The 14,605-nt window shown below is 41.7% G+C and overlaps 1 protein-coding gene across 1 annotated transcript; it reads left to right on the top strand.

The window, feature by feature from the left end:
- The first annotated feature begins 13,033 nt into the window (after positions 1-13,033).
- Positions 13,034-14,299, top strand: LOC127233679 (putative sperm motility kinase W). Its single transcript, XM_051200223.1, has one exon. The coding sequence runs from the start codon at positions 13,034-13,036 to the stop codon at positions 14,297-14,299; it is 1,266 nt and encodes a 421-aa protein (XP_051056180.1).
- The last annotated feature ends 306 nt before the right edge of the window (positions 14,300-14,605 follow it).

Genomic DNA, 14,605 nt, shown 5'->3' on the forward strand with positions numbered 1-14,605 from the left:
ATGAACCCATTGTTCAAACCTGGTGACAATTAGTCCTCTCCTCACCCTAAAGAGCCCTCCTTTGATTCAAATTCTAGAGAGCTCATTTTAAAACTTGTTAAACCATTTTGGCCTTGAATAAATCAATCCCCAACTCACTGAATCATGTTGGCTCGGCTATCTTTCTTCCTCATCCTTCCACAGGGGAATTTCATTTCTTGGATACTTTTCTTGCTCAAACATCTCTACTGACTGAAGATGGAACCACAACCCATCATCCAAGCTCTCCCTTAAAGAAATCATGGGCTCTGGACTCTAACTTCCCCCAGTTTCCAAGTCCCCACGACCCATTCCCATCTCTGCAATCTTATCCTGTCACCTGGTGACCCTTCTCTATACCTAATTCATAACAAAGATTCCTGGCAGGCATGTCAGGAAGGCCTTACCACCTGCATTTTTCACCCCTCCTAAACACTACACCTAGGGTTCGATTTTGGCAGAGTGAGTTCCCTGACTCAACCATTATTCTGATTAAGAATTAAGCCAGATTTGGGTGGAACCGGAGGGGCTCTCACCCCTACTTTGACTGCACTGACCCTTGCATTGCTTTTGGGTCCGCAACCTGGAACAGTAGAAGGCATTGAGAATTCATCCCTTGTTCTCTCAAACTGCCATTACCCAGACCTTCTGACCTCTATAGATAATGAAATCCATAACTTGGAAGAGGGCATTAACTGCCTTGAAAAATCTTTAGTCTTCCTTTCAGAGGTCATCCTCCAAAACAGGCTAGGCTTAGACCTATTGTTTTGACAACAAGGAGGAATTTGTAGAGCACTCAAGGAAGAATGTTGCTTTTATACAGATCACACAGGAGTGACAAGAGACAGTATGGCTAAGGTCAGAAGGGCTTGAAAAAAGAAGGATGCAGTGAGGATAGGAACAAGGCTGATTCTAAACTCGGCTCTCATCCTCACACTAGCTTACCATCATGCTCTCATCCATTGCTGGCTTATTGATTCTGCTTGCCTACGGTCCTTGGGCTAATATAAAGTTAACTGGGTTCATCTGGCAACAGAACCAATTGGAAAGACTATTCAGGTATGTTATCAAGGGCATGACCTCGATGATCATGGTCAAAGTGAACCTTTAGAAGGTGATAAATAACCCATGATCAAGGCAGCCACTTCCCAGGGAAGCCTCCTTCTGCTATTGAGAAAACTAGAACACCATTGGGAGTGCAATGAAGAGAGGCCAGAAAGGGCACCTACCCTGGCCTTCATGGGAGTATACCTGGTTGCATGAAGGTCAATGTGAGCAAAAACCCTTCCCACCGCAAAAAAAAAAAAATTGCTGCAGGCATGAGCAATCTCACCAGACAGGCTGGGTGGCTTGCTTTAAGATGTATATCAAATAACCATGTAGGGGGACCAGGGTCCCTGCTCCCACTCATGGTGAGATAGTGGCAATAGCTCACATTCTTACTTGGAAAAAAAGGGAGGAATTGCCAGGAGTAATCGTGGCATAAGCCTTACAGATTACAAGGTTTTCCTTAGAATAGCAGATTGAGTTAGAAGTCCCAATCTACCTCACCTCCCCTTCTCAACTTCCTGAGAAGTAGAACTTGGGGCTCAGGGGAATGCAGTTAATGCAGTTATTTAGCAACTCCCCTGCTAACAACTTGCTTATCTGCATATCCTGCTCATCTTTAGTGACCTATAATGAAGAACAGCAGACAGGCAGTGCAGTTACGAGGAAACGAACAGCCCCCACTTACGATTCCCCCCACCTTACCTAGATTTCTGCCCTAACCACTAGATAACATGCTAGAGAAAAATAAAATTTTGTAGCTTGATAAGAAGGCCTCTCTTGATGCCTGTTTCTAAGGTCTCTTGTCCCTTCATTCTAGATACTTTGGGCTTCAGGCCTTCCTTGCTACCCCACTGGTCATGTAAATAGTGCTAGATAATAGTCCATATCTACACAGCCAATAACTGGGCTGTAGTTGGAATGCTGAATGCTCTTTTTTGAGTGGAAGGTGCAGGCATATATACTGACTCACAACACAGTGCAAGCAATCAAGGCTCAAGCGTGCAAGTGCTCCTGGTCTTAGTTCCTCTCTAGCAGATGTGTGTTAACAAATCAAGAAGAGTACAAAAAACTACCGTGGCACAAAATGTTCCAGCCAGCAGATTCAGGCTTGCTCAAGGTGCCTCAGGGGTCCAGGCAGGGAGCAACACTCTTTGATTCCTACATATCAGTTCCAATGTTACATAGGTCCTGATAGTCTCAAATAGACTAGACCTCAAGATAGTAAATATAGTTCCCAGTGTGTTGGGCTTCTTTCCTAGATATGTTTGTTGCCCATGTTTACACATACATAGTTAGATTTCCTTCTAGGGTTATTTTGTTTTTGTATTGTACCTTTTATAATCAATTATTATCTAATTTTCATTTTTGAAAATTAAGTCTCTTATTTCCATTTGGACTCCTTTTTTTCCTGTACGAAAAGTATTTAAGTATTTATCAAAGATATCCATTTTGATTATGGTTTTGATAACATGTCTGTGCTAGACTTGGATGATATTCACCTGCAGTATTTCTCTCCTTCCAGCATATCTTTGGGAATTTTACTAGAACTTTGACAAAAGCTCAGCCTTCTCCTTCTTCATGACCCAAATAACACCAAATCTGTCTGATTTCTGTTTGTGTGTCTCCTTTGTTTCACATAAAATAGTATGTTGCTCGAGCTACTTTTATAATAACACAAGGTTTCACTAGTCACTGTGCATAGTATGTTGTCTTGCCCAGACACTTCTTCTATGGTATTGTATTGTTCAATTTGAAGTAAACTCCTGTCCTGGTGTGAGTCCATTTGGATGTGTAAATGCAGGGATCTGTAGTATTTCTGAAAGAATGTGAAGTATCAAGACACAAATTAATGATTTTCTCATTTATGTTTATTGAGAAAAGCAGGTTATATTTATTTATGTTGGTATTGAATGACCAGCGGAGGGCATGGAGCCTACGCTGCGACTCAGGACAGACGCCCCCCCCCCCACCAATCACTCATGAGAAGCTGTCTTGATGCAAAAGCATGAGGTCTTTTATATTCCAGTGCACTGGGGTCCATAGCCATACTCCACATGGCATAGAGGACTGGGAACCCTGGGCACAGGGTTCAGACAGCTTTTATAGGGTCACAAACCAATCATCTCATAGCATGCAGTGCGGACCAATCAATTTGAACTATCCCAGCCTGCACTTAGCCCAGGAAGCCTGCTTTTGCTAGGGCTTCTGGGTAGCGTGGCATGGCTCATTTCCTGTTTTCATTCACTCACAGGTGTTGTCATAAAACCACCCTGTTGTAAACAGTCAAGAATGACCTTTTGCCTACTCACTGCCAGGGGGCAGAGTCTAGGGAAAAGTAGGCTAAATTTTTCCATCCTCCCAGTATTTGCTTGAGGTACAGGAGAATACTGGCACAGGGGTCAGTTTGCAAACATTCCTTTTCTTTCCAATTCATCAAGTATTTTTCATAACCTTGGTGTTTGGCATAGCGTTTCTAAGACTGCAACAAAACACCATGAGCAAAAAGAAAGTTCAGAAAAAAGGGTTTAATCATGTTACACTTGCAAGATTGTTGTTTATCGTTAAAGAAAGTCAGGAGAGGAACTAAATAGAGCAGGTTCCTTGAGGCAGGAGCCGATGCAGAATCTATGGAAGGGTGCTCCTTACTGGCTTTATCAGTCTGTTTTAGAATAGAAGCCAGAACCAAAGTCCATGAGATTCACTCCCTTTGTTCTTGGCCCTCCCCCACTGGTTACTAATTGAGAAAATGCCTAACAGCTGTGATCATGAAGGTGATTCCTCAACTGAGTTCAATTGAGCTCCGATGACTCTAGCTTGTGTCAGGTTGGCACATGATTCCCTCCAGCCTCCAGTACAGGGTTCATTCTTGTCCATAGTTTTAATACATTCAGGAAATCCAAGAGACCTTGGCTCTGCCTGGTTTGGAGCCATTTTGTTATCATACACACTTGTTGCCCATGACTCATATAACTGAGACCTGTGACTTTGGGGAGGATGGTGTGGAAGGAAAAGCCAAGAGATGCCAAAGTTATAGCATGCTCAAAAAAAAAAAAATACTCCTGCTTATAGCTGATGCCCTGCTCAAACAGAACAGTCAGTGAAGGAAGTGTCCTGATGTCCACTACAGTGGTCCTGACGACTTTGCAATCCACATGAAGTCTGAAGAGACCCTGAATGGATATCTCCATGCCTGTAAATGAGCTCTGGAAGCCACACATACCAGAATCCTGAATACTGACTTCTCTATAGAGCAACTAACCTTGATGCCTAACATGGAAAATGACACGCTCCAGTATAGGCCGATAATCTCTGTATCCAGGCCATTTAGGTCCTGGAAACTGGTGAGGAAGCAAATTTCCCATGCACTCAGAGTACCGTGCCTTCTTCCTGAACCATTCCATTGTGAGCCCTGGACCCTAGTGTAAGCTTCAAAGAAATCAGAGGACAGTACATCTATCAGAGACCCATTGGTTCTGCCACCAAGATGTTCCCCTCCTTTGTATTTTGACTGTTATTTTAATAATGACCATATTGTAAGTGACAAGTATCCACAAGAAGGAACCAAGCTCAGACTCCTAGCAACAAGGGAAAGGATGCCCAAACTGATCTAAGCCTGTAATTGGGGTATACACCAAGTATCATCATTCAGTCATTTTTCAGTAATTTATGGAACCAGATGCAGAGATCTACAACCAAGCACCAGGCCTACCTCAGGGAAGACAGTCCAAGAGAGGGAGGAGAGTAAATATGACCCAGGGAGGTCAAGATCATGATAGAGAAATTCAAAGAGAAAGTTTTACCCAGCTCATGGAAATAATGAACTCTTTGACCATCACCTATGGTAACTCATGGGCTGTGAGTTAGGCCCTTTGTATGTGGGAAACACTTGTGAACCATGAACTATTGGAGGACTCCTGACAGTAGGACAAGGATCAAACCTTGGTACTTGAGCTATATTGTTGAAGCCCAATCCTCATGATGGGATGCCATGCTCAGACAAAATGCAAGGGAGAGGCTTGGTACTTCCCCTACTTAAAGTGCCAAACTTTGTTGAATCCTCATGGGAGCCCTGGACCGTGAAGAGGACTAGTTGACTGGGGGATTTCTCTTCATCACAGGAGAAATCCATGAAGATGAAGTCTCAATTCTGAACATCTATTGCCCAAATACATAGGCACAATACTAAAACTCTAATCTCACACAAAACCTTACACACTTAGAGAGGGAGACTTCCAGAACCCACTCTCACCACTAGACAGTCCCACCAGACAGAAACTTAACACAGAATCAAAAGAACTAACAGAAGTTATGTCCCAATTGGCTTTAACAGACATTTATAGAACATTCCATCAAACACGAAGAATATACCTTCTTCTCAGTTTCACATGGAACCTTCTCTAAAATTGAACACATACTTGGCAACATAACAAAGGTCAACATATCCAAACAACTTGAAATAGCCTCCTGTATCTTATCAGACCACCATGCTTTAAAGTTGGAATTCAACAACAACAGATTGCAGAAACCCTATAAACTCGTGGAAATTGAAAAAATGCCCAGTTGCAAAATTCCTGGGTCAAGGAAGAAATAAAGAAATTGATTAAAGACTTCCTAGACTTCAATGAAAATGAAGACACGATATAGGCAAGCTTATGGTACACTTTGAAATCAGTAGAATGAGTAAACCATTGTACTAAAGGCCTATATGAAGAAAATGGAGGATAGTCACATTAAAGAATAAACAGCACAGTTCAAAGACCCAGAAAAAGACGAAAACTCACCATGGAGGACTAGATGGCAAGAAAAATCATTTTGGGTGCTGAGATGAATAAAGTAGAAACTCGTGGTGGGGCTTATCAGGGAAGAGAGGTGGGTGGCAGCCAGAAGTTGACATCGATCATTCCTCAAACCCTGTAAGACCTGCCTAGCCACTTGATCACCTTGAAGCTGGGCAATGGCATGATGTATCGAAAAAGTGTCAGTGACGTTCTAGTACTTATATCCCCCAAACCTAAAAACTGTCAGCTAGGCGTTGCTAACATCTTTAATCCCAGAATCTAGAGACAGAGGCACCCAGATCACAAAAAGTCAAGCTTAATCTCATTTTCAAATAGAATTCCAGGAAAACCAAAGCTGATATACATAAAAATAAAAAACTAAAAGTAACAAAACAAAACAAAACAAAAAAAAAACCAAGACAACAACAAAGCTTGTGCCAATTGTCAGTGGTGCCACCTTTAATCCCAGCAAGCGGGAGTCAGAGTCAGGAGGATGTGTGTGAGTTCCAGATCTTCGTGGACTACAGAGCTTGTTCCAGGACAGGCTCCAAAACAAGAGGGAGAAACCCTGTCTCAAAAATACCAAAAAGAAAGACAGAAAGAAAGGAAGAAAGAAAGAAAGAAAGAAAGGAAGGAAGATTGAAAGAAAGAACAAAAGAGAGAGAGAGAGAGAGAGGAAGGAAAGAAGGAATGAAGGAAAGAAGGGAGAAAGGAAGGAAAGAGAAAAGATAAGAAATCTGGAACCAATCCAAGAATTAATTACAGTGAAGATTTGCATGTAAAGCTCATTGGGCAGATTAATGTACTGTGTGACACACTGCAGTCTTCTGAAGTCATTAAGGCCTTAGTGTAAGAAGAAACTCTCAGAACTTCAAATTAAATCAGGAAGCAGAGAGAGGGAATGAAGTAGGCTAGACTCCTTAATCTCAAGGGCAAGCCCAGTGTTGGAAATCTGCCTTTGGGATAACATTGTTGGGTGTGAACTTCACTACATCTCTAATGAACCTCAACCTAGACATGGAGTGCACCCCTGGGAGACATCCTTTTTTGATGGATTTACCCTTAGTCAAGAGGTATGAAATACCCCTCTAGGAGGATCTAGATCTGGGAGGTGTGAAGTCACACGCCTTTAATCCGGATCTAGAGGCCAGAAGACACACCTTTATTATGGCCACACCTTCTGCTGGTTGACTATATAAGGCCATTTGAGAAGGAGGGTTTGCTCTTTCCTGCCTTGCCCAGGCCTGGTTAGCAGTCCATTCCACGTCTGGAATTAGAGACTATTTCTTTGGTGTTCCAGCATATACTGAAGATTTGTTGAGAGATACGGCCTTGTGGATTGAAAACCTCTTGGAGTTTTGACTACAGTCTGTAAGTCATTCCAATGAATTCTGGAAGGTGGTGGAGGTGGTGACTGAATTATTGTATGAGATACTCTGTTGCTTAGAGAATCCTGAGTAATACATTTAAAAAGGCTCCATCACATGAAATTCCCTGCATATGGCAAAAGCTCATACTCAAATGCCTAAGACCACAGGGACCTTTCTCATTTAAAGGAGCACCGTGCTTTAGTTCACATTATCTCAGGCATTGTGAGCACTTGGTTTTCAGTAGCAAGTGTTCCTTGCTTGGAACACTGCAGAAAGCATAGAGCAGAAACTTTCTAGGAAGCAAGACTTTGATGAGCAGAGAAATTTGATTCACTGTCACCAGCCAACCTAAACACCCAGCTCAGTAAAAAACCACAGTTTCCTAGTTCCAGGGCTTGTAAGTCTGTTCCCTATCAGAGTGCTAATAAACGCTTCCTCCCAGAATTGACTTTTCCATGGGACTTTATCACAGAAAAGATGAAAATGACTAGGGAACTGGTATGGTCAAGATTCTGAGAAAGAAATACAAGAAAGAAAAAAAAATCCCACAATCACTGCCAGTTCTCACCACTCACAAAGTCACCATTGGTTTGTTCTTGTGAAATTGCACAGAGGGCTCATGAGCAACACTCGATATTAGGTAGTGTCTACACAGTCTTGAACTGGGCCTTTTCCTTGGACATTGCAGTCACTGTCTGATTCCTACACTGCAGTTAGAATGTTAGAATGGTCCAGATTTGGAGATCTCTAATGGACTGGACCTCAACGTAGTGAAGACGTTTCCTAGTGGTTTTATTTCCCTTCCCTAGAGTTATGTGTGGTCTTTCCTATTTATTTTACAATGTTAGTATATGTTCTATGGTTAATGTATGCCATAGAATCATCAGCTAATATTCAGTTTTGAAAATTAAGTCTCTTATTTCTCTTTGCATTTTTGTCCTGTCTTAAAACATTTTTAATATACCACACATGCCGTTTTGATAATATCATCTTTTTTCATTTTTATTGATTTATTTTTTATTTTACATGTCTATCCCAGTTCCCTCTCCATCCCTCCCTCCCTCCCATCCTCTCTTCTTCCCTCTCATCCTCTCTTCCCCCCCCTCCTCCCGTGCACCTTGACAACCCTCCCCTCCCATCACCCCACCCCCATACCTTGTATAGGGCTAGGCTATCCATCTGGGGTCATGTAAATCTGTCAAGTCATTTGAAGTTGGAACTAGGACTTTTCTGTTGGCTCTAGGTTAATGGATTATCCCTGTATGGGGGATGCGTCCACGAGGTCCTTTTGTGCACCAGGAATACATCCTGGTTCTACTGTCTGAGGTACCTAGGACTGCTCAGTCCTTCTAGCTGAGACCCAATTTCAGTGGGTCTGAGTTAGTTCCATGCTGGATTCCCAGCTATCAGTCTGGGGGGGGGGCATTAGCTCCTCCTTGTTCAGGTCAGTTGTCTTTATGTGTTTCTGCAACCTGGTCTTGTCCTCTCTCTCTGCATCTTGATTCTAGTTTGACTACGTGTTTAGTTGTGGGTCTTTGCTTCTGTTTCTTTCCAACAGGTTCATGATGAGGGCTGCATGATGGTGGATGAGTTAATTGTTGATCTCACTATCCGAGAAGGGTATTTATGGTAGTCTTTCCACAGTTGCTCCAATTGTTATTTGGCAGCAGTCTTGAAGGCCTCTAGACCTTTCTTTAGGTTCTTTTTTCTCTTCAAACCCAATAATGGTTCCCCCTTGTATGTCTGGTCTCTCTTTCCATCTCTCTCTCTCCGTCTCTCCCTCTTCTGTCTTTTATTCCTACCCCTGACTCGCACGTGCTTTCCTCTCCTTACCTTCTTTCTCCTACTTCTCTCTCTATTCACTGCCCAACACCCCCCTTCCCATGTGCACTGGAGGACTAGTTCCCCCCTTCTGTGAGGGATTTTGTATGACTCTCTTAGAATACAACTTGTATCCTCATTCTTTGGAGGTGTGAATTATAGGCTGGTGATCCTTTGCTCTAGATCTAAAATCCATATATGAGTGAGTACATACCATTTTCATCTTTTTCAGACTGGGTTACCTCATTCAGGATGGTTCCTTCAACTTCCGTCCAATGCCTGCGATTTTCAAGATTCCATTATTTTTTTCTGCAGAGTAGTATTCCATTGTGTAGATGTGCCACATCTTCTTTATCCATTTTTCAGTTGAGGGGTATCTAGGTTGCTTCCAGTTCATTGCTATTACAAATAATGCTGAGATAGTTACCCAGAAATTTGTTCATTTCCTTTGAATTTTCAAATATTGTGGAATATAGGTTTTGAAATTATGACCTGAAAATTGTCTGGATTTCCTCTTTGTCTATTGTTATGTTCCCCTTTTTGTTTCTGATTATGTTAATTTAGTTGTTCTTTCTCTGCAATTTGGTTAGTTTGGAGAAAGTTTTGTAGCTTGTTGATTTTATCAAAAAACCAACTCTTTGTTGCATTGATCTTTTTGTATTGTTTTCCTGGTGTCTATTTTGTTGATTTCAGCTCTCAAATTGATTATTTCCTGGTGTCTACTCTTCCGGGCTGAGTTTGCTCCTTTTTGTTCTAAGGATTTCAGTTGTGCTGATAATTCTCTTATGTGACTATTCTCTGTTTTCTTCATATGGGCACTTAGTGCAATGATCTTCCCTCATAACACTGCTTTCAAGGTGTCCCATATGTTCGAGTATGTTCTGGTCGAGTTTTAGGAAGTCCTTAATTTCTTTCTTTATATGTTCTTTGACCCAGGTGTGGTGCCACTGCACATGTTCAGTTTCCATGGGTTTGTAGGTTTTCTGCCATTTGTGTTGTTGATTTCCAATTTTAATGCATGGTGGTCTGATAAGATACAGCTGACACTCCAATTCTCTTGTACCTATTGAGGTTTGTTATATTGCCTAGTATGTGGTCCATTTTAGAGAAGGTTCCATGTAGAGCATAGAAGAAGTTATATTCTTTGTGTTTGGAGGGAAAGTTCTATAGATGTCTGATAAACCCAGTTGAGACTTCTGTTAGTTCTTTTGTTTCTTTATTAACTTTCTGATTGGTGGTCCCCTCTGTTGGTGAGGGTGGTGTGTTTAAGTCTCCCACTATAAGTGTGTGAGGTTTTATGTGAGGTTTGAGTTTTAGTGGTGTTTCTTTTACGAATGTGGGTGTCTTTGCATTTGGGCCATAGATGTTCAGAATTGAGACTTTGTGTTGATGGACTCCTTGTGATGAATATGAAATGACCGTCTTCATCTCTTTTGATTAATTTTGGTTTGAAGTCTAACTTATTAGATATTAGGATAGCCACACCTGCTTTCTTCGTGGGTCCATTTGATAGGAAGATTTTTTCCCAACCATTTACCCTGAGGTAATGTCTATCTTTGAATCTTAGATGAGTTTCTTGTATACAACAGAAGGATGAATTCTGTCTTTGCATCCATTCTGTTAGCCCGTGTCTTTTTATTGGCGAGTTCAGACCATTAATGTTGAGGGTGAGGAAGGACCATTGATTGTTAATGCTTGTTTGTTTTAGATTTCATGTTGGAAATGGTAATGTGAATATATTTGTCATGCTTTACCCTTGGTTTCTGGTGAGGAGGGATTATCATTTGCCTACATCTTTGTGAGCATAGTTAACTTTCTTGGGTTGGAGTTTTCCTTCTAAGACTTTGTCGGGCTGGATTTGTAGACACATATTGTGAAAATGTGGCTTTGTCATTAAATATCTTCTTTACTACATCTATAGTGATTGAGAGTTTTGCTGGGTATAGTAGCCTGGGCTGGCATCCCTGAACTCTTAGAATTGTAAAACATCTATCCAAGACCTTCTTGCCATGAGGGTTTCCATGGAGAAGTCAGGTATAGTTTTGATAGGTCTGCCTTTAGATGTTACCTGTAATTTTACCTTCACTGCTCTTAGTATTCTTTCATTATTCTGTATGTTATGTGGTTTGATTATTATATGTCGAGGGTTTTTTTCCTTTGGTCCAGTCTATTTGGTGTTCATTGTGCTTCTTGTACTTTCAAGGGCATGTCCTTCTTCTGATTGGGAAAGTTTTCCTCATAGATTTTGTTAAATATGTTTTCAGCACCTTTGAGCTGGGCTTCCTCAACTTCCTCTATGCCTATTATTCTTCTTATGTTTAGCATTTTCACGGGGTTCCACATTTCCTGGATGTTTTTTGTTAAGGATTTGTTGGATTTACAATTTTCTTTGGTCGATGAATCTATTTCCTCTAGCTTATCTTCCGCGACTGTGATTTTCTCTTCCATCTCTTAAATTCTGTTGGTTATGCTTGCATCTGTAGTTCCCTATCATTTGACCAGTTTTTCTATTTCCAGCATTCCTTTGGTTTGTCTTTATTTTCTCTATTTCAGATTTCAAATCTTGAACCATTTCCTTCACCTGCTTAATTGTTTTATTCTTGGCTTTCTGTACTTTATTTTTCTTAAGAAATTTGTTCATTTCTTCCAATTTTTTGCTTGTTTATTCTTCCATTTCTTTAAGGAATTTTCTCACATCTTCTTTGAGGCCCTCTATCATTTTTACGATTATAATATTGAAGTCGTTCTCTTCTGCTTCATCTGACTTGTGTTATGGTCTGGTTTGTGTAGATTCCCTGGATTTTGCTGGTGTCATGCTTGTCTTTCTATTGTTAGGTGTTTTGTTGCATTGCCATCTTCCCACAGCTTATTCCAGTAGGTGTTGGTGGGGTCTCCCCGTGTCTCTATGGTACTTCCCCAATGGGCTTTGTTGGGTCAGATGTTGGATGTCTGTAGGTCTGGGTGGTCCAAGCTCTCTAGGAGTTTATACTGCAGGCAGGGGCCTGACAATGGTTATCAATGATCAGGCTCCAGCAGAAGACTGGAGCTGGGAGTCAAAGATCTCAAATGTTGCAACTCCGGGTGTTCCTTAAGCTGATAGGCAGATCTAGCCTGAGCCTTGCACTCTAAAGCTGAGGCCTCCTTAGCAGAGGCCCTGCGATGGGTGTCCTGATTATACCATCTCAAACATGCCTGTGCTGTACTTTGATCATATTCTCCTGGAGCCTTTCGATCCTTCCTGCATATCTTTGTGACAGATACCATGACTTTGGAAAAAGCTCAGTTTCCCTGCTTGCTCCTCACCCGGACAACACCAAATAGATCTGATTTCAGTTTGAGTATCTGCTTTGTTTTATGTGAAACTATATCTGGTTCTAGCTACCTTAATTATAACACGGGGGTTCACAACTCAATGTGCTGAGTGTGGGCTCCTCCCCAGAGTCTCCTTATATGCTATGCCATTGTTAATTTGTTTTGTGTGAAGTCCAATCCTTTTCCTGTGTGAGTCCAATACCTTGTGAATGAAGGGATCTGTCGTGTTTTGCTGAGATGAATGTAAAGTAGAAAGGGCTCTCCATAATGATTTTCTCATCTATATTCATTGAGGAAAGGAGTTTAGCGTTTATTTGTATGCTCATTTGCTTGGTGGCTCAAGGCAATACTGACACTGGGATCATTTGTCAGACATTCCTTTCCTTTTTCTTTCAAGAAGTGTTTTCTGGAACTTGGTGTTTGTCTTCGTGGTTCTATTGCTGCCACAAACACAATGACCAACAAGAAAGTTCATAAACAAAGGGGTTAAGCTGCTTACACATACAAGGTGGCTGTATATCTCTAAGACTTTGGGTGCATCATACATTTTTTGATCTGCCATATTTCAGAAAAGATAATTCATAGCATTGGACCACCATGTAAAATTGCTTTCATTCCTGTTTCTAGCATTGATTTCACCACGAATTATCAACAAGACAAAACGAGTGAAATTGCCGGAGCATCATGGTCACGCACTTGGAAGAGGAGATCCTCCAACAGGACTTCAGAATCTTAAAATCTCTAGGTGTTGGTTCATTTGGGGTGGTGAAGCTTGCATGCCATCTTCCTACAAATACACAGGTTGCTGTCAAGGTGCTGGAGAAAAATCCAACTGCTGTGGCTGACAACACCTCTGAAGTAGAGATCCTTCAGTCTTTGGAACACAGAAATATAGTTCGATTTTTTCATGCCATTGACACAGTGAACATGACTTATGTTGTTATGGAGTATGTTCCTGGAAAGAATTTGGAGATGTTCCTCAGGAACGTAGCCTATCTGACAGAGGATGAAGCTAGACCAATATTCCAACAGGTGGTGACAGCAGTGCACTTTCTCCACCAAAGACTCATTGCACATCGTGATATTAAATTGGAGAATATCCTTATTGACAGAGCTGGAAACGTCAAGCTTTGTGACTTTGGATTGGCCATTCAGCTCAAAGAGGGGCAGATGTTGAAAAAGGGCTGTGGCTCCTTGCACTATATGGCTCCAGAGATCTTGGCAGGGAAACCCTATGATGGGCTGGCAATTGACATGTGGAGCTTGGGAGTTGTCCTCTATGTGCTGGTCACAGGACAATTTCCATATGAAGAAAGGACTTATCATGGTATGTATAAGGTCATCAGCAACACAAATTATCCCCTTCCCTACCACCTATCAAAGCCCTGTTGCCAAACCATTGCACGATTACTCGTATTCCCTACCAGGCACAGGATAACAATAAGTCAGCTCCGGGAAAGAAGATGGCTGGGCCACATTAAAGATCATGTAGAACCAGCAAAGAAGGAAATCCTTCTGAGGGTCGTAGACATATTGTGCACCAGTGGCTATAGCTGTGAAGAAATCGTGTCAACCCTAACTCACAGACAACCAAATACTAAATTAACAGCGATGTTCAATATACTTAAACATAAGTTGATCTCTGGGGAGTGTCATCAGGAAAATGGGAAGTTCTGTTTAAACACCAGCCATGTAGGAGCTCTTCAGCCCCTTTTCCCATTGAAGAGGGCAGCCAGTGCACCAGCCTTTCCAAAAATTATACAAGCTGGGAATTATAACTTGGAGGAGGAAGGTGAAGAAGGAAAAGCCAAGAGATTCCAAAGTGAAAACATGCTCGACAAACTCTCCTGCTTTGAGATGTTGCCTAGTTCAGAGGAAAGACTCAAGAAAGGAAATGTCTGCATGGCTAATGTCATCCACAGTGCTACAGGTACTTTGCAATGCACATGAAGTCTGTGGACAGCCAGCCTTGTGATGGTACCACATGTGAATCAGGCCTGCATGCAACACCGACAACGATTTTGAGCACGATCTCCTCTTTACAGCAACCACCCTTGAGGATCAACATGTCCAATGACCAGCCTCAGGTTCCACCCACAATCTCAGGATCGAGGGCATTCAGGGTCTGGAAACTGGTGAAGAAAGGATTATCCCATGCGCTCAGAGAACTGTGTTGTCTTCCTGAACCATTTCCTGGTGAATCCTGGACCCTCTTGCAACCTACAACAAACAAACAAACAAACAAAGAAAAAAACA

This window comes from Phodopus roborovskii, unplaced genomic scaffold, assembly GCF_943737965.1.
Source record: "Phodopus roborovskii unplaced genomic scaffold, PHOROB, whole genome shotgun sequence".
In the NCBI taxonomy this organism is placed as follows: Eukaryota; Metazoa; Chordata; class Mammalia; order Rodentia; family Cricetidae; genus Phodopus; species Phodopus roborovskii.

Bases quoted from the DNA above. Each gene is read 5' to 3' on its own strand.
- LOC127233679 (XM_051200223.1), top strand. From the start codon at position 13,034: ATGGTCACGCACTTGGAAGAGGAGATCCTCCAACAGGACTTCAGAATC.